General features: G+C 41.2%; 1 protein-coding gene across 4 annotated transcripts in view; it reads left to right on the top strand.

Moving 5' to 3' along the window:
* The window catches only part of FAT3 (FAT atypical cadherin 3), a 572,988-nt gene that overhangs the window by 511,802 nt on the left and 39,840 nt on the right, over positions 1-21,346 (top strand). For all 4 annotated transcript variants that reach the window (XM_054015671.1, XM_054015669.1, XM_054015670.1 and 1 more), the window contains 3 exons: positions 1,839-2,637; positions 12,180-12,314; positions 13,441-13,598. In XM_054015671.1, the coding sequence (XP_053871646.1) occupies positions 1,839-2,637; positions 12,180-12,314; positions 13,441-13,598 (1,092 nt within the window). The remainder of the gene's footprint in view (positions 1-1,838; positions 2,638-12,179; positions 12,315-13,440; positions 13,599-21,346) is intronic.

Here is a 21,346-nt window from a genome sequence, read left to right as displayed (position 1 = left end):
ATCAGAACGTACAGAAAAATATTGTGCTTGACTTTTGGAGGCTTAATAGACCCTTCACATTCCTTTCGTATTTAAGGGCTTCTACAATTAAAACATTTTTAATGTTGTTTGGAGTGTTTGGACCCCACCAGCATATCTGACAGTTCAGGGCAGCTTAAAGAAGAGCCTCTCTTTCCACTCTACCACCAGTCCTCCTTTGTTTTTTTTATTAAAATTAAATTCGGAGGAGGGTCAACAAAATTACCTTTTTAGCTTTCCAGCCCTATTCACGATGAGAAGGAGTGATTTTCAGAGGTGCTTAGCACCCACTGCTCCTACTGAAGGTATAGCATTATTAGCATTCTATATTTTTTTCTTTTTCCTTGTTGATTTTTATAACCACATTCAATTCTCCAATAAAGATCTTGGGATCAAGTGGCAGGTCTGTGTTCTTTTGTTCTGTTCTCCTTCAGAATGAGTAGTAAATCTTAATAGTGAGCTGAATAGAGCATTTTTATTACTGCACAAAAAGAACATTGATCCAAGTTTGCACAGCCTTCTGTCAGGAGGGCCTTGAGTTTTTTGTCAGACCTGCTCTGTTGCTCTCTATAAAAAGTGCAAATGATGCTATCATATGTGCTCTGGGTCACAGAGTCAGCTGTCCAAGCTCAGTTCTACTCTCATATTTTATTGCTAGTAATAGAGCATGCATCTTATTTCATCTTTGGAGGGTGATAAATTTTCTTTATTTCAAGCATGTTCCTTGAGTGATTTAGGTAAAGCAATACAGAAAGCAGTATTAAAAAAACCAACCCTAACTTTCTAAGATCCTCATAAGCTAAGCAGGGTCAAGGTGGATCAGAAACTTCTGAAGCATGCCCAGCTGCTGCAGAAAGCAGTCTTGATGATTAAGTAGGTGGCACTCTCTTCTTTGAGTCAGTACTGAACCAAAGCTCCATCAGATGCACAGGAGGGGCCATCATTCAAATGGGAGTGGGACTAAAATAAAAAACCTGACCATTTGTGGTAATTGAAGATCCCATGTAATACAATGGAGTACAAGTTCTATCTGTGGTATTCTGGTCGCATTTCAGTCTGGCTATACGTTTCCCCCTGCAGTTCACTTAGGCCTGGTGCTACACTGGGGGGAGGGGGAGATCGACCTAAGATACGCAACTTCAGGTACGACAATAGCGTAGCTGAAGTCGACGTATCTTAGGTCGACTTACCTCACGTCCTCAGGGCGCGGGGTCCACTGCCGCCACTCCCCTGTCGACTCTGCTTCCGCCTCTCGCCACAGTGGAGTACAGGAGTTGACGGCAGAGCGATCAGGGATTGATTTATCGCATCTACACTAGACGCAATAAATCAATTCCCCGATAGGTCAATCACTACCCGCCAATCCAGCGGGTAGTGTAGACGTATCCTGTGATATAGTTCTCTTAATTTCCCTAAGGTGTTTTTATATTCCACATCAGAGGTGGCAGCATTGCAATGTGGGGGCAAGGTGTTTATGTATATAGTTAGTAAAGTGCTTTGAAAGAGTGTCAGGATGACAGACTATATAAATATACACCTCTACCCCGATATAACGTGACCCGATATAACACGAATTCGGATATAACGCGGTAAAACAGTGCTCGGGGGGGGGGGGAGGGGGCGGCTGCGCACTCCGGTGGATCAAAGCAAGTTCGATATAACGTGGTTTCACCTATAACACGGTAAGATTTTTTGGCTCCCGAGGACAGCGTTATATCGAGGTAGAGGTGTAGTAGTAGGGAGAAGGAGGAGGAAGAGTGAGGAGTTGTTATTATTGACTGTGATTTATTCGTGTGCTTCTTCTTTCCAAATTAAATTAGGCTAAAGATTCTGGGAAGCCTCAACAGGTGTCCCACACTTACATTCAAGTGCGAGTTATTGAAGAAAGCATTCACAAACCAACAGCCATTCCACTGGAGATTTTTATAGTCACCATGGAAGATGACTTTCCAGGGGGTGTCATTGGAAAGATTCATGCCACAGATCAAGATGTGTATGATGTTCTCACTTATACCCTGAAGTCAGAGCAGAAAAGTCTGTTCAAGGTTAACAGCCACGATGGCAAGATCATTGCCCTAGGAGGGCTAGATAATGGCAAGTACACACTGAACGTGTCAGTCAGCGATGGCCGGTTCCAAGTGCCGATCGATGTTGTCGTCCATGTGGAACAGCTGATGCAAGAAATGCTGCAGAACACGGTCACCATCCGATTTGAGAACGTTTCCCCTGAAGATTTTGTGGGGCTCCACATGCATGGGTTCAGGCGCACCTTGCGAAATGCTGTGCTCTCACAGAAACAAGATAGCCTGCACATTATCAGCATTCAGCCTGTGGCAGGCACCAATCAGCTTGACATGCTGTTTGCAGTTCAGATGCACACCACTGGATTCTATAAGCCTGCTTATTTGATTCAGAAGCTTACCAATGCAAGGAGACACTTAGAAAATGTGATTCGCATCTCGGCTATCTTGGAGAAGAATTGTTCTGGACTGGATTGTCAGGAGCAGCACTGTGAACAAAGCCTGTCTATTGATTCCCATTCCCTGATGACCTATAGCACAGCGCGAATTAGTTTTGTGTGTCCCCGTTTCTACAGAAATGTACGCTGCACATGTAATGGTGAGTGCTACTCCCTCTTCACCTTCAATCTTTCCACATTATGGGTTAGGATGGTTTTTATTTCTCTGATGCAAATTGGAAGGGGCAGTTCAATTCATTTAGTTAAAGAGCATGTGGCAAATGTATGGTGGGAATTGATTTCTGAGGCTGGTTAAGAATTGTTCATGTTTATTGATGTAAATGGAAGATGGTGAATTTTCACCTTCTGTGACTAAAGGCCACTTTGCTGGAGGCATGGTAATCAGAGCCATCAACAAACCTTCTGCTGTGGTTTTCCACCCAATCCGTAACAGTACTGAAATGTACATAAAGTGTGGTCATGTCAGAAACTGCCCAGTCAGTATTTAGAGACTGCACCCAGCATTTTGAAAGTGAGGATGACCTTTAACCTAAGTGATAAAGATGGAAAGGCCTTTTTCATTCATATTTGGGGGGGGGGGAATGGAAACCAATAAAGTATTTCGTTAAGTAATTGGGAGCAAGTACTGCTTCTGACCTTTTGAGCTACACTCGGGCTTCCAGTTATGTGCATTTTTGTGTGTGGTTGGTTTTTGTTTTAACCACTGTGGCACTGGTTCATGAAATTGTTCCACAGTTTTGAAGGGATTTCATACGGGAATGGATAACATATTCACTAGGTTGCCCGTCTTCCTTCTGCTTCTGTGTACTAGGTAAAAAACCTCAAGTAGTTATAATAATAGATCTGTTCCTTCTGTTTGTGCAGTTTTCTGTTCTTTCCACTTTGCTCAAGAGTGAAATAAGAAGCTGCTGTAAAATCAATACATTTAAACCTCCCTTCTCGTAAACACACACAGAAAGATGGGACCTTGTTTTCTGCTGGTGTCAATGGACAAAAGTCCTGTGAAGTCATTGAGGCTGCGACATTTGCATATATTGCATTTGGCCCATGAAGACTGTGCACCACATTTTGCTCTCAGATCTGTGTGGCAGAACTTCAGTCTGACAACCTAGCCTCCTTAAGGTTTTGCTCTTGCTCCCGTCGAAGTCAATGAGTGTCTTACCAGGGATTTCAGAGGGGATTGGGTCAGGCCTCAATGCATGGAACTTCAGCTGGAGTCACTTGAGTCCTGCAGAGGGGAGATAATAGGGCCCTGATAGTTGAGCGCATGTGAGAAGATCAGAAGATTGGAGTTGAGACCTTTTATGCACATTTAAGGGCTAATTGTTAAATGATAGTGTTAAGTGTTTCAAACAGGTTTAGATGTATGTTATAGTAGTCCCTGCTATTATTGGCTATACAAAAGCTGTGCAATAGAGACTTTCATAGAATGGACTGCACTGTGCTATCATATCATCTAGCCAAGCCCCCAAGCCAGTGCAGGACTATTACCCACAGTATATCCTGTACTGTTTTGAAACTGTATCTTTGTCCAGTCTAGTTTTACATGTACCAATCAATGGGGAATCCATACCTATCTTGGGAGACTGATAGATCTCACTGACAGGAATTTTCTCCTGGTATTCAGTTTACATTTTCCCATTCTTATTTTCATTCCATTGTTGCTAATTATACCCCTTGTTTACCATCCAGAGCAGTTAACCTTGGTCCGTGGCATGTGTTCCCTTCGGATACTTGTAGAAAATTAACCTGCCTCAATCTCTTTAGTTTTTGTTAAAGCAAACCATAGATAGTTCTTTTAATCCGTCTTTCCTCAGAAATGTGTGTGTGTGTGTATTCTGTATGATAAAACATAATGAGTGTGTATCTGCATATTTATATGCATATAAATATAGCAAGTGGAAAAATAGTATACAAAATACTAGGATGGATTTCCTCATGGTTCTTTTAACGTGATAGCTTTGGCAAGACACATTCAGCAGAATCAGTGTTCTACTATATTTGTTTCTAGAGTAGTTTAATGATGTAGCCAAATAAATATTGATAGATTGAAGCATGACAAACCCATTAAAATATTGCATATGTTTTCACTGATCAGATTCAGTTATAACCCAGGAAGCCTGAGTTTGAGCTAATTCACACATTCTTGAAATATGTATCAGACTTGGAATGTAGTTCCCACTGCCAGATGTCAAAGATATGCACAAATTATGCATGCCAGCTGTGCATAACCTAGATTACCTTTATGAGTAAACTGAACTATCTAGCACCAGAATGCCAAGAGACTGTTAAAGCAGGTAACTTGTGAACCTCTAAAGATTCAGCAGCTCACTTCAGGTAGGATAAAGTCCAAAAGTTCAGATGCCTCAGTCTGAACCTTTAGAGTCAATAACTAAAAAAATCTTGCAATAACAGGCTAACTCCTGAGATTTCTGGCATTTGTGCTTCCAGTCATGTGAAAAGTACTGGAATAAACAGCCATTCTCTTGATATTTTGGTGTTTCAGAGGCAAAAATGATAGTTTCGTGTTATATTATCCTTTTAAAAAAACTTAAAGATTTGGTTTGGGTTTAGTTTTAGGACAAAGGTTCATGGGGGGGAGGGGGGGTAGATTAGTTTTGTTGGAACCAATTTGTTCATAAAGTCTTGTTCACAGTCCCATTTCTAGCCCCTGTTAAGGAACTTTTATGAGGAGCATAATTTGCACTACACTGGGCAGTTTTTGAAACCATGGGTTTCTGTTAGTCTTAAAGGTGCCACGGGACTCTCTGTTGCTTTTTGTTAGGGAAGAGGATCGAATATGGTTCTGACTTAATCATTCAGGAGCCTTGTGAACACTGTCCCCAAAAGTGTTGTGTGGAAGTGAAAGCTCACACCTCTATATTAGAGTGCATATGGCTTCTTCTACAGTGTGACAGGAATAGATTCTTCTGTCTCGTACCAAAATCTAAATTCATGGGAGGAAAGAAGGAATCTAGGCTTTAGGTCTTAGAATCATAGAATATCAGGGTTGGAAGGGACCTCAGGAGGTCATCTAGTCTAACCCCCTGCTCAAAGGGGGACCAATTCCCAGAGAGATTTTTGCCCCAGATCCCTAAATGGTCCCCTCAAGGATTGAACTCACAACCCTGGGTTTAGCAGGCCAATGCTCAAACCACTGAGCTATCCCTCCCCCCCAGAGGGATAGTGGAGCTATAGTCTTGTGGAGCTATACCTGGTACATTCTGAAGGGAAGGCAGAAATAACTAAATATAGTGCGCTGTGATCCTCTGCCACTAATAAATAAATAAAAAGGCCCAATTTTTAGAGCTGCTCTGACCCCTCAGGTCCCATTGTAAGAGTTGAGAGCACACAGCACCCGCGAAGAGGTCCTCAGTACCTCTCATGAATGGAGCCAATGCGTCCAGTACTACACCATTGAACTCAAGTGCCAACACCAATGTGCCAGACTCCCACTCTCTGCTCATTCAAATTCCTCCAAAAGACCCATTGACTCCCATAAAGCCCACACACAGATCCTGCCCCTTGTAAGCCATCATGGTAGTACAACTAAGAAGACTGAGTGAGAGAGGAGGATCATATCTTTCCATCCAGTCTGCACTTAGGCATTAAATAAAAATGGTCTGATTTTTCCAAGGTGCCGAACACATTGTGTGGTATAGGAGCGTTGTTTTAATTGTTGGGCGCCATGTTATTTTATTTTAAACATTACTAGAAATACTTAGTTTAGAGAAATGGTTGGCCAGCTCTTACTAATTGTTTCTTTTATTGTCATATTATGGGTGTGACTCCCACTACTCAGTCATAGAGGTTCTTCTATGTATCTTAGGAGACCATGATTAAGACCAAGCAAAATAATCACACTTATTAATTGTGGTCATTTTACTAGTGAAGAAAGAAAAAGAAAGCATTAAATAAAATAATACAAATGAAAAAACAAAGATAATACTGATACTTCTATTACGATCTCTCCTATATTATATCTTTCTATGGAGGTCTTTTAGCAGAGATTACACCTTTTAGAGTGGATTCCCTTGGTGGTGGTGGGGTGCTTTTTGGTTTTTGGTAAGTTAAGACCAAAATATAGTATTATCCCGAATTGAGCTTTAGTATCTTATTAGATACTTAAAAATGTGGATAAACAGGCAAAAAAAATGTGTTTAAAGGCAAGTGAAGCCTGTCTAGTTATTAATAATAACTAAGCAGTTTGTAGTTGGGCAAAGTAACAATCTTAACTAAATCCTCTGAAATCAAAGGAAATATTTAAATTAGTTAATTAAAAGAAGCTATCTTAAAACAGGCCAATTACAAATATTAAGAATCCTAGGTGTAATTAAATCCCACTATTTCTCTGTTTACCAGTGTTTATCCCATCTCCTCTCCAGCAATACATGGCCTAACCAGCTGGTGATTATCAGGAGAAACTGTTAATATTTTAAATTACAGTAGCATTCCGGTATCCCAATAAAATCATTATATGAATTTAAATCTAATCGCTTGTCAGTGTTTTAGTTAACTTCTCTCACCTGTCCATGCTGAAGTTTGGGGAGGTCTTCCTTGGGTTGGTTTCTTCTTGAGTCTTCTCTGTTTTTCTTAATTGTCTGTGGCAGCTTGCGTGTAGAGATGCACAGGATCAGTTGTGGCGTGTTTGCTGTCTAAGCAGAATAGCAGGGAGTGTGTGTCTGAGAGGTGCTCACTTTGGACTCTTTTATATGCATCTTCTTCCGATTTTTAGGAAATTTACAGGAAAACACACAGGCTTGTTTCTTTTCAAAGTTGGTTGCTGTCACCTTTTCATTGGCTTGATGCCTTCAGGGTTGGCTTAGATGACACTTTCAGCTCCTGAATAAACAATCTGTTTAATGAATATGCAACGTTTCTTTCATTGCCTTTGTTCTTCTTGTGGACGAAAGCATCAGATAACGTTCAAAGCTAGTTTTAAATGTTTCTTTTTATTTGATTCATCCTCTGAGATATTCTTTCAACTTTATTAGAGTTTGACAGAAAATGAAATTCTGTTTTGAAAAAGTCCAAACACTCCTGTTCTTTATATAAAAGATTTCAGTTCTCCAAATAGTTTTTTAAAATTAAATAACTCTTAGAAAGTTTTTTTACAGCTTAGATAATATAAAAAAGTGTTGATTCTTGTCATAGTTTTAGAAGAGATGATTCTTGTCTTCTGGAGTTGGATGTGGGTTTGCTTGCACGCTGCCAGTAATTAATTGGCATCTTATTAATATAAATATTCTATACTTAAATGGCTTCTTATATTAGTACACATTTATAGCATCAAAGTACCTTGCTATATTTGTATATTAAACATCTTACTATTCCTACATTTAAATATCTTTGCAAACATACATCTCCAAAGGTGTTTGTCATTTCAACATTTAAGAAATAACAAAAGTTTAAAACATCTCCGACAACATGTTTTTCTCTAAAGGTTTTAAGAACACAAGTAAGTTTTCTTGCAAGAGAGTGGAGGTTGGTAGGACCCACAGTACCTAGATGTATCGCTCTGATACACCCTATGTTCCAATCATATTCAGGTTTCTTCCTAAAACATGAATGTTTTACATGGTTTGTCATCTTGATGTTTGCTTGTCCTAGGGAGTTAGGAGTAGAAATTTTCCTGAATGTCTTTGATTAGCTTTAACATTTTGTAACATAACTAGCTAAACATGTGTATTGTTATATTTCCAAGCATCCTGGCTATAACGTTCTTGTAACTATATCTTAATGTTCAATAAATGCGTAAACAAGTTTAAGAACATAAGAGCGGCCGAACTGGGTCAGACCAAAGGTCCATCTAGCCCAGTATCCTGTCTTCTGACAGTGACCAATGCCAGGTGCCCCAGAGGGAATGAACAGAACAGGTTATCAAGTGATCCACCCCGTCGCTCATTCCCGGCTTCTGGCAAACAGAGGCTAGGGACACCATCCCTGTCCATCCCGACTAATAGCCATTGATGGACCTATCCTCCATTAAAGTTTGTAATGACCTAATAAAAAATAAGTTATTATAATTAATATCATTTTTGCATTAATACCAAGATCTCTCCCCTACAAAATGTACGCTGCCTTTGAAGCCAGTGCATCACCCAAGGTTGGAAAAAGTTGACTGTAGTCCATTCTCTTTGAAGCACAGTACTTTTGAACCGCTAAGGTATAGATTACATGCAAGGTGAGACTCCCCTCCCCCCCCGCCTTCATCATACTGGCAGGGACCTTGGAGTAGCTCTACCTCTTCATAGAGCAATAAACGGAGATCATCTGTCAAACCCCCTTCCAAAATTTCCTGTCAGTTACTGGTTGACCCTAACTCCATGTTTCTGTGCAATTCCTTCTTGGAAACAGATTTACTAATAGTAATGTGAGTTACATGGGAATGCCATGGATTTTCAGGACTTGCCTAGGGGAAAGAAAATCAATCCTAGTCCATATTGTTGAATCTCTTTCGGAAAGAACAAAGAATGGTAAAAATGCTGGACTTCAGAGTGGAAATGTGACAACTAAATTATTGTATTTCAACTCTGGCTGTGGATAACATATCCGTGAATTATTTTACAAGTTTACTCGGTGTGGTTATGAAATCAGCCTGAACATGCACATTAGCTAAAACAATGCAATACAGTAGTGCATGATTTGTAGCTTATGCACTTATAACCATACAGATAGGCATAAAACATTTCTTCTCCCAGGTTTGAATATTTTAAAACTTCTGTCACAGCTGTGAAATCCACAGGATGAATAAAAAGTTAATTTGCTTGTAGTTTATCTAAAAAAACCATTCATAGTCTGCCAGGGTAAGCGTACATCTTCATAGTGATCATAAATATATTAGATTCTTTCCATATACTTTTGGACCATGGAATGATGAATCTGAACTACAAATCAAGAGTTAGAATCAGCTAAAAAGTGGCAGAGACTGATAGAGAAGCCAAGTATTGATTTATTGCTTAATGTCAGAGATTTTAATCAAAGGTTAAAGGGTTGTGAAAATGTGCAATGCCACATTCTGAAATCTCAGCAGTTCAGCATATTCACAAGCTCTGGGGCTTTTGCCCAAGTGACTTGTCTATTTGTCAGCTACAGAGAGGCTCACTTAAATTACTGCCTTACATAAGGTTTAAGTATCTTCAAAGAACAGATATACCGTGCATATAGAGCATACACTTAATAAGAATGTATTGAAATAGCTGATGGAATTGAACAGTAAATTATAACCTTTCCGTGGAATATTTGTACCATTCTCTAGAGAATTATGTCCTTGATATAGAATTCTGTAGGATTGTTGTTGTTTAAAAAGAAAAACAAACAAACAAAAACATCTATGGAAAATATCTCAATTCTCAGTTAAATTCTGTATTTTTAGAATATTTTCTTTAGAACCCTATTAAATTAAATTTCCATAGAAGCCTGTTGATTTAATCCCTATTAGTATCTATAGGAGTTGAAATGTGATAATATATTAGTAGTGTTATGCATGAGAGGCAAGGTGGGCGAAATAAGATCTTTTATTGGACCAATTTCTGATGGTGAAAGAGACATGCTTTTGTGCTTACACAGAGCTCTTCTTGATTATTATGCATGTTAATATACCCTATTACACTGATTAATAAAGATTGCCATGCATCATTTCACATCAGTGCTCATTTACTTCACAGACGTCTCAAACAAATGTTTGACAAAGGAGGGGAGGTGTTAAAAGATTAAACTGACTGTGTTGCTCGTCAAGCATAGACATTGATAGTCTCTGCCATATTTGTAGGCAGATCATCTCCACTTTGAAACCTACAGTAATAAGTTTTCTGTTTCCAGAACATACCTACCGTGCCAGGTAACTTGAGCTATGCTTAGTCTGAGCCATGCTTGGCTTGTACAAAAGTGTGTTAGCAGTAACGTAGTCTCTTTCATAACTGTAAGGAGTGGGAGGGGATTGCCCTATTACAAGTTCATTACTTTCTTTATGCCCTATAAATAAAATACATACACTAACAAAAACCCCAAAACCCACATTCAAATGACATTAAGGTTGTGACACAAAGCAGGAACAGCAAATATTCAATAAGGGGGCACTCTCCTGTCCTTAAATCTGCTCCGAGATGTATTAATTTAAGTTTGACAGCCGAGGAAGTGCTAACCCTATCCATCCCCCACCACTGGCCCTCTCTCTGTTCAAGCCCTACATACAAATCAACAGAAGCAAATAAATCTCAAGCATAGGGAGGCATGCACAACCACATGCATTTCACTAGAAGTCCCACAAACTCATCCAAGGGCAGAACTTGGCCCAGTGCATGTTAATTTCCTTTGCATTTCTTTGTGGTGGCTAAAAAGAAAGTGTCTCTTTCTAGAAGCATTTGAGGATTGATATGATGAGCTTCAGTGGCTCCCTCAGAGGCTGTGTGGTCATTTGCATTGTGGTTTACAGTGTTACATGCCTTTCCAGACTGAGCTAATTTAAATATATATGTATTTAAGGGCTTTTAAAATGACAAAATAAGGTCCTGATCCAGAATCCATTAAATTCAATGGGAACTTTCCATTGACTTCCATTAGCTTTAAATCAAGCCCTTAGCAGCCATCTGAATTTGTTGGGTGTTACATATTTAGGGAATTTTTGAAGTGCTTGCAGTGCCTGTGTTGTAAGGAAAGATTTTAAGCAAGGTTTAGACCTTAGGGACTCAATTCTGCCTCCAGACTACCCCTTGAAGTCAGCAGGAGATCTTCATGGATGTAGGTCAGACCAAAATTGTGTCCCATGTTGGCAAACCTAATCAAAATTCTTATGAAAGTACTGATGGTGCCTCAGCTGTCATGACTTTTCAAAGTTTAAGTAATTTTAACCCATTTACATATGCCACTAAATACAGTTTGAGTATTTTAAGGATTATTTTGCCCAATTTAAGTCTGTAAAGTGAAGCTAGCTATTTAGAGTGTTAACCTTCTCCTGTCTTAAAAATATATAATTTAAAATAACCCATCTGATTATTTTTTAAATGTCGCCACCCTGATTCCTACTTAGCTTCAAAGACAGGAAAATCCTGTCCACTCCTCCTTTTTTGTCCAGGATCCCAGATGCAGTGGAATGGATGCAGCCACATTTGGAAGGGAGGGTGCAGGATTTGTGGCGCCTAGCAGTGTATCCAGAATCCAGCTTTATGGGGTTGCTTTCCTCTTCTGGAAGGATCAGCATGCCACTGTGGAGTGTGAGGATATTGCAGTACCACCTGCACAAGGAGCTCTCCTTACAACTGTGCAGTCTGTGCGCAGCTATCCTTCCTGCCTGCACAGAATTCTCCAGACTTGAGGCAAGGCAGAAGAAGGATGTAGCCCCTAGTTATGTATTTCATGGGTCAGCTCTAGATCCCCCTCCAGAGACGGGGTTTGGGACGAAACACTGGCAAAGCCATCATGACACCAGTGAATTGGTCATAATTGTTTATTATTATATGTATTGATTGATTTGTCTTATGGCAGCACCTACGCACCCAGTCAAGGACCAGCACCCCATTACGCTAGGCGCGGTACGCACACTTATTTAAAAGACATCCCCGTCCCAAAGAGTTTACAATCTAGAGTTAAATTCTGTTACAGTTTTTAAGTCTCTTTCTGCTTCCTGTTGCCAAGGTGTATGTTTGATATTGTATTTTTAACAGCATGTTTCAATTGCTCACAGGAGGGCTGTGTCCTGGGTCCAGCGATCCCTGTATGGAGAAGCCGTGTCCAGGGGACATGCAGTGTGTGGGGTACGAAGCTAGTCGAAGACCATTCATCTGCCAGTGCCCTCCAGGGAAGCTCGGAGAATGTTCAGGTGCAGATTCTGTCAAAAGAGTAACCAGGAAATACTTAAAAGTGTAAAAAGAACAGGAGTACTTGTGGCACCTTAGAGACTAACAAATTTATTAGAGCATAAACTTTCGTGGACTACAGCCCACTTCTTCGGGCTGTAGCCCACAAAAGCTTATGCTCTAATAAATTTGCTAGTCTCTAAGGTGCCACAAGTACTCCTGTTCTTTTTGCGGATACAGACTAACACGGCTGCTACTCTGAAACTTAAAAGTGTGATTTTTATATAAGAAGTGCTGCCGTTGTATCATAATACGGAGAGTTGCTATTGAAGTCAATGGGAGTTGTGTATGCACAATACCTCTCAGAATCTGGTCTCACTCCGTTTACTTAAGAGTGTTGTAAAAAATGCTGGTTGTGCAGACCTGGTGCTGTATATATATACCTGATTCTGCATCTACAAACAAAACTCCCATTGACCTGAATCTGATCAGGATGGGACCCCCAAATCAGTAAAACATGGGACTTTTGAGCAGACAGTTCTTTCTAGAGAACTGCTATCACTAGATATTGCCCTGCTAGCAGCAAAGCACTTTGGGATCCTTTAGGAGACATATGGTACTAATTCAAGGTTTTATTTGTTATTAACATTCATTAAGTTTGTAATTTTTCTGATAAAAATACCATGCTGTCTTGAAAAGAACGTTCCAGAAACTTTGTATATTTTGTTCAGCTTATGTTAACCACCAAGGCACTAGGGTCCTGACGCAAAGTCAAACAGATTATTTCCATTGACTTCAATGGGCTTTCAGTAGGACTCAGTGTCAGAAATATCCTGATGCTAACAGAGGGTGCAGATTCACCAGCAAATTCTGATTTCTGGTGCTCTGCTAGAGCTAAATCCTTCTCACCTTACGCCTGCCAATAGTTCCAAGGAAGTCAATAAGGCTTCTTGTCTGAGAATGGTGAGTTGGATTTTCCCCCTGATATGAAATTATTCTCCCCAAATCTATGGAGTGTGGTTTGCAATGGAGACACGTTTTTAATCAGTCAAAGGTGGGTTTTATTTAAGAGTTTCTTCTTTGTTATCTACCTATGTTCTGTTATTAACTTCATTTGCAATATGTATCTTTTCAAAACGGTTATTTCAGGACACACTTCCCTTAGCTTTGCTGGGAATAGTTACATCAAATACCGGGTTTCTGAAAATAGCAAGAAAGAAGAATTCAAGCTGGCTCTGCGTTTGCGAACCTTGCAAAGCAATGGGATTATAATGTACACCAGAGCAAATCCCTGTATAATTCTGAAGGTAATTGAAATGTTATCTTTCCCGCACTTATTTTCTTGATTATATGTTTTGTCATTGGCTCTTGCTTTGCGGAATGTTGTTCTCATTTCAGCTGTGAATTGAGAAGATGAAGATTGATCTGTTCATGGTAACAGGGAAAAGCAGCAATTTCAACAAAAACAACAAACAAAAAAGCAGCTTAATATGCATTGCAGTAGTAGTGTTCTTTGAATATGGACCATTGGGTGCTGTATCTTATATGACCATTGTATGTGTCTAGGCGCAAGAGTCGATCTACTTGAGATGTAAGACCTGGCCATTCAGATGATTGTGTATTCTAAACCACACTTGTTGAAAAGGCTGTTTTTCCTCTGCATCTGTGTGATTGGAAAATGTGCCTTCATACCACTGAATTTCAAAAACAATTTTTTTTTTTTAATAAAAGGTTCTCTGTTTGAATGAGGTGGCTTATCGAATCTGTGAGTTATGATTGTTCTTCTAGACAGCTGGGGGTAGGTGGAGACTCCTATTATATTGAATTAAGTCTCTATGACTCTATTGACTCTATGACAGCCTAAAAAGTAGTTCTATGGAAGGTCAAATTTCTGTTGAGCGGGTTAAAAGAGAAGGATAAACAGTTCCAACAACCTCCATGTATAATACTTCTGCTGGGATCCTGAAGGCACTGAATGAAGACAATGTGACTGATTGTATCTTTTCCATGTACTGTAACTCAGCAGTGAAGAAATGGTACAGAGCATTTTGTATTTGTGTTTGCAATTTTTAGATTTTTGTTTTGTTTGAATGTTCAGGTAATTTTAAAACAGTGACAGCAATTTTTAGTGTACAGTAAATGTCTCTATAGCTGTTGTGCTTAAATACAAAAAATGTTTCATGGGTAGGAGTATTGTGCCTTTCATGGGGGGCAGGGAGAGTAGGGAAATCAGCACAGCTCAGGCTTGTGTGAGACCTAATTGAGTCCTAAATGTTTGGAGATGTAAAAAAGGCCATTGCTTGAACTTTCAAATATGAGGGTGCTAGTGGTTTCCAAATAAGAGTTTTTTAACATGGACAAAAATGATGTATTTTTCCTAATCTCATTCTTGGAAATGGCTGAACCATTTTGGATGAAGTTTCCCCAAAAAATTCAACCTGAAGCAGACACTCATAAATAAAACTTCATCCTGAATAATTAAAGTTTGGTAAAGTTGTAAGAAACTGAAAATAGAATCTTATGGTAGGACGTGTCAGGCAACAATACTCAAATGATAATCCCACATTCATATGGTGCCTATCATTCCAATGGATCACATATTTAGTTAACATTACCAACAGGGGCTTGGATACTATGGTGACAGACACTTAAAAAAATAGAGAAAAAGCATGTTCCAGTGATTAGGGTCTGATATAGGGTCGCACAAGGTCAGCTCCCAGATTGCTGCACTGGGCAGTACAGCATGGGGAGAAGGTGACCAACCCTCTGTGGAGAAAGAAGTGGTTCGGGACTATTTAGAAAAACTGGACGTGCACAAGTCCATGGGGCCGGATGCGCTGCATCCGAGGGTGCTAAAGGAGTTGGTGGGTGAGATTGCAGAGCCATTAGCCATTATTTTTGAAAACTCATGGCGATCAGGGGAGGTCCCAGATGACTGGAAAAGGGCTAATGTAGTGCCCATCTTTAAAAAAGGGAAGAAGGAGGATCCGGGGAACTACAGGCCAGTCAGCCTCAACTCAGTCCCTGGAAAAATCATGGAGCAGGTCCTCAAGGAATCAATTATGAAACATTTAGAGGAGAGGAAAGTGATCAGGAACAGTCAGCATGGATTCACGAAGGAGAAGTCTTGCCTGACTAACCTAATTGCCTTCTATGATGAGATAACTGGCTCTGTGGATGAGGGGAAAGCAGTGGATGTGTTATTCCTTGACTTTAGCAAAACTTTTGATACGGTCTCCCACAGTATTCTTGCCGCCAAGTTAAAGAAGTATGGGCTGGATGAATGGACTGTAAGGTGGATAGAAAGCTGGCTAGATCGTCGGGCTCAATGGGTAGTGATCAATGGCTCCATGTCTAGTTGGCAGCCGGTTTCAAGCGGAGTGCCCCAAGGGTCGGTCCTGGGGCCGGTTTTGTTTAATATCTTTATTAATGATCTGGAGGATGGTGTGGACTGCACTCTCAGCAAGTTTGCAGATGATACTAAACTAGGAGGCGTGGTAGATACACTAGAGGGTAGGGATCGGATACAGAGGGACCTAGACAAATTAGACGATTGGGCCGAAAAAAACCTGATGAGGTTCAACAAGGACAAGTGCAGAGTCCTGCACTTAGGATGGAAGAATCCCATGCACTGCTACAGAATAGGGACCGAATGGCTAGGTAGCAGTTCTGCAGAAAAGGACCTAGGGGTCACAGTGGACGAGAAGCTGGATATGAGTCAACAGTGTGCTCTTGTTGCCAAGAAGGCTAATGGCATTTTGGGCTGTATAAGTAGGGGCATTGCCAACAGATCGAGGAACATGATCGTTCCCCTTTATTCGACATTGGTGAGGCCTCATCTGGAATACTGTGTCCAGTTTTGGGCCCCACACTACAAGAAGGATGTGGAAAAATTTGAAAGAGTCCAGCGGAGGGCAACAAAAATGATTAGGGGTCTGGAGCACATGACTTATGAGGAGAGGCTGAGGGAACTGGGATTGTTTAGTCTCCAGAAGAGAAGAATGAGGGGGGATTTGATAGCAGCCTTCAACTACCCAAAGGGGAGTTCCAAAGAGGATGGAGCTCGGCTGTTCTCAGTGGTGGCAGATGACAGAACAAGGAGCAATGGTCTCAAGTTGCAGTGGGGGAGGTCCAGGTTGGATATCAGGAAAAACTATTTCACTAGGAGGGTGGTGAAACACTGGAATGCGTTACCTAGGGAGGTGGTGGAGTCTCCTTCCTTGGAGGTTTTTAAGGCCCGGCTTGACAAAGCCCTGGCTGGGATGATTTAGCTGGGAATTGGTCCTGCTTTGAGCAGGGGGTTGGACTAGATGACCTCTTGAGGTCCCTTCCAACTCTGATATTCTATGATTCTATGATATGGAGATTTGGATTCATTTCGCTGTTCCGCCATGGACTTTGTGCCATCTTGGGCAATTCACGTAGGCCAATTTTTTCAAAGCATCTTTAGCCCATTTGAGACTTAGACTCCTAAGCCACTTGTGAAAATGGGATTTGGCTCCTAAATCTCTTAGGCACCTTTGAAAAATTGATGCTATCTGTAAAATGGGTGTTGTGAGGATAAATGCATTAAAGATTGTGAGCCACTCAAACACTATGGTAATGCCGGTCATATGCGTATCTAAGATTGATAGACTGGACAGAGGTCTCTAAATTAAATTAAATTAATGGAGATATCCCATCTCCTAGAACTGGAAGGGACCTTGAAAGGTCATCGAGTCCAGCCCCCTGCCTTCACTAGTAGGGCCAAGTACTGATTTTGCCCCAGATCCCTAAGTGGCCCCCTCAAGGATTGAACTCAAACCCCGGGATTAGCAGGCCAATGTTCAAACCACTGAGCTATCCCTCCCCCCTAAAATGTGAGACTGTTATTCAGAAGATTTGAGTATTGCTTTCAATTAAGTTAAATCTGACGATATATTTCAAAGCAGGTGATAATGGATTGATCCCGCAGTGTGCAGAGCACTCTGGCCCAATCCAACAAAGCACTGAAACGTTTGCTTATTTTCATGCACATGAAGTCATTGAGACTATCAGGGGCGGCTCTAGCTTTTTTGATGCCCCAGGCACGGCAGGCAGGCTGCCTTCCGCGGCATGCCTGTGGGAGGTCCGCCAGTCCCGCGGCTTTGGCGTACCCGCCACCGAATCCACGGGACCAGCGAACCTCTCGCAGGCAAGCCGCCGAAGGCAGCCTGACTGTCGCCCTCACAGGGATCAGCAGGGCGCCCCCCGCCGCTTGCTGACCCAGGAACGCGCTTGGAGCGCTGGTGCCTGGAGCCACCGCTGGAGACTATACTAAGTTTTAAGCACATGCTTAGGTGCTTTGCTGGATCAGAGCCAGAGGGTTCAGCACTTCACACAATCGAGCCCTAAATGAGGGTAGAAAATGGAACAATATTGATGCTACCAATTTTAGGGCTTTATGTGAAACTCTCTGGAGGCCAAAAGATATATTTAGGGCTTATTGTACCATTGATTTGGAAATAAGCTTTCACCACCACCACGGATATCTACTTAAAAATTGATAGCACAGTATGGTCTTTAATGTTTAAATGACCAGCTTAATTTTGGAAGCTCATAAATGTATAATAACTCAGGGGGTGGAAATGCTTCATAATCGTAACACAGGGTCCTTCTTCACTGAATAATCAATTTAGTTGAACAAACTGCATGTCTACCATCCTGTTCCAAGCTTTTAGTTATAATACGTTGATATAATAGGGGTGTTATTTATTTGGTTGTTTCAAATGAAGCAATTTATCCATTGATTTAGAGGGGTCAGCCATTCTAAAAGTAAATGCTTTCAGATGTATGCTTCCTGATTTTAAGCTGTTGGAGCAAAATGAGATGTCATTCAATTGCTTTTTCCCTAGGAATTATTACACATGCAGAGAACTGCATCACGCGTTCCTTTCTCTTGTGTAACATCTATCAGTGAAAAGTAATAAAAGGTTAACCAAGATTAGGCCATTTTGGATGAGAATCCTCATTTAAGTCCCACTTGTTTTATAAAATCAAAGAGATTAAAAAAATAAAGACCAACTTTCCTGTCATGCGATGTAATTGTTGAATAGTATAAGGCAATCATATATCTTTTTAGTCCAGGCAGTCAGTGTGAAACTTTGCAAAGCTTAGTTAAGTGAATTTTATACATTTTAATGTATTACTACAACATCACCTTATGCAGGATAAGATTGAAGCTTGGATGTGATCCCAGGTGTTGCTAGAGTTGAAGCAAGTAATATTTCAGTATTAAATATACCATTTTACACACATGAACCTGAAATGTAATCCCACTAACAAAATATTTCCCTAGATGATCAGTAGGCATCATGTTGTATCCATGGTATGTGATTGCAGATGGACTGTGCAAGCCTAAGGTGGTCTCAGAAGAGCCATTTGATCAGTTTATTACCTGTGTTGATGTACTGATACAAGCCCCTCTGCCAGGCTAATATTTTACAATATTCATTTTGCTCATTTTGCTTATTGAATGAAACAATCAACACATATGAAATTGCATCACCCTTTAGAAGCCCCTCTGCCCCTCTCTGCCTATTTCACATATTTCATGAGTTTTATATATTTGTATACTATGGCACATACGTGTATCCAAATACAGTAACTCCTCACTTAACGTTGTAGTTATGTTCCTGAAAAATGCAACTTTAAGCGAAACGATGTTAAGCGAATCCAATTTCCCCATAAGAATTAATGTAAATGAGGGGGTTAGGTTCCAGGGAATTTTTTTTCACCAGACAAAAGACTATATTTTATATATATATAGATATAAATATATATACACACACACACACACACACACACACACAGAGAGAATAAGTTTTAAACAAACAAGTTAATACTGGTACACAGTGATGATGATTGTGAAGCTTGGTTGAGGAGGAGGAGTCAGAGGGTGGGATATTTCTCAGGGCATGCCTTACTGCTAAATGATGAACTAGCAATTGGCTGAGCCCTCAAGCATTAACTCTCACATTCTAAAAGGCAGCAGGAATGGAGGGAGGGGAGACACCATCACAGACAGAGACACAAACTGTGTGTGAGAGAGAGAGAGAGAGATGTGCATTTCCCCTTTAAATACACTGCTTTGTTAATTAGATCAGCAGTTTGCTGAGACCGCAGCTGCTGCCAGCAAGCTCCCTCTGTCCTGAGCCCTGTCGTGTGTCCCTCCTGCTCTATGGAAGATGGGGTAAGCGAGGTGCAGGAACAGGGAGGAGGGGGACACCCTGACATTAGCTCCCCTCTTCCACCTCTCCCCCCTGCATAGGAAGCAGGAGTCTCAGGGAGCAGCTCCAAGGCAGAGGGCAGGAGCAGCACATGGCAGTGGGGAGAGGGACAGCTGCAATTGCTAGCCTGCTGGGCAGCTGCTGCACAGGGAACTTAGAGGGAGCTGATATGGGGGCTGCCGGTCCACTCTGGTTCCAAGCCCCCACCAGCTAGCTGGAACGGGCTGCTCTTCCTGCAAGCAGTGGACAAAGCAGGCGGCTGCCAAACGACGTTAGAAGGGAGCATTGCACAACTTTAAACGAGCATGTCCCCTAATTGATTAACAACAAAACAGTGTTAACCGGGACGACTTTAAGTGAGGAGTTACTGTATATATTTATGTATCGGGGGTAGCCATGTTAGTCTGTATCTACAAAAACAAGGAGTCTGGTGGCACCTTAAAGACTAACAGATTTATTTGGGCATAAGCTTTCGTGGGTAAAAACCTCACTTCTTCAGATGCATAGAGTGAAAGTTACAGATGCAGGCATTATATACTGACACATGGAGAGCAGGGAGTTACTTCGCAAGTGGAGAACCAGTGTTGACAGGGCCAATTCAATCAGGGTGGATGTAGTCCACTCCCAATAATAGATGAGGAGGTGTCAATTCCAGGAGAGGAAAAGCTGCTTCTGTAATGAGCCAGCCACTCCCAGTCCCTACATCCACCCTGATTGAATTGGCCCTGTCAACACTGTATATATTTGTGTTACAGCCTATGCAGCTGGAAGGAGAGAGACTGTAAGATAAGTTGTGTTCTGAGGTAGGAAGCACTCAGCTGTTCAGGAATTACCCAGTTTAAAGAAACACTGGCTGCCCTGCAGTGAATTTATAGCATCATTCTTTAATGTGATCAGAGCGGGCCTCCACTGAGGTGCCACGGACTGTATTACCACAGGATGGGGCAGTTTGCACCTCGCTGTATGTGCAAAAATAGCACCGGAGGCTCTGTTCTGAGCTGAAGTCCCAGAGCAGCAAACTGTTAGCCATCCCATTTAGGTCCAAAGGCGTAAAAGCTATTTGCATGGGAATCTGCATAACCTGACTTGAGCATCAGCTTTTAATTTGATTTTCATAACATTTGCTAGCATCTACCGTCTTCAGACAAAATTTTAGCTTTGTTTCCCATATCTCTCAATGCACTACCAAAAATTAGATTGTAACTTGACAGCCTGTCCTAAGGAAGGGGCAGCAAACCAGAGGTGAATTGTGACTCAGTGAGCAACAATTTCTCCTTTACTCTGTGCCTCCTCTGGGAGAAGGAGTAACTTGTTTCACCTGTTTTTGTGGAGCAGTTTATTCCTCCCTGTGTGTCTATCCAGCGTCTGTAGCCAGCAATTAGGTTGGGTAGGGCCAGGCCTCCTCCTGCTCTCAGCCCCTCCTCACCCTCTTACTCATAGCTCACAATTTGAGCAGGACACCTTACTTCCCTTGCAGGCCACATTAAGGGCTGTAACTGTCTGTGTGTTTGTCTTTCTAAAATACTTTATGGCCCCCATCCCTGTTGTATCTGAGCAACTCACAATCTTTAATGCATTTAATGTAGGGCTATTATCCCCATTTCCCAGATGGCAAACTGAGGCACTAAGATCACACAGGAAGTCTGTAGCAGAGCAGAGACATAACATAAGAACAATTATACTGGGTCAGACCAATGGTCCATCTAGCCCAGTATCCTGTCTTCTGACAGTGGCCAATCCCAAGTGCCCCAGAGGGAATGAACAGAACAGGTAATCATCAAGTGATCCATCCCTTGTCTTCCAGTCCC

This window comes from Malaclemys terrapin, chromosome 1 (assembly GCF_027887155.1).
Source record: "Malaclemys terrapin pileata isolate rMalTer1 chromosome 1, rMalTer1.hap1, whole genome shotgun sequence".
NCBI lineage: Eukaryota > Metazoa > Chordata > Testudines > Emydidae > Malaclemys > Malaclemys terrapin.
The sequence above is the reverse complement of the archived record's forward strand: the minus strand, read 5'-3'. Positions and strand labels throughout refer to the sequence as shown.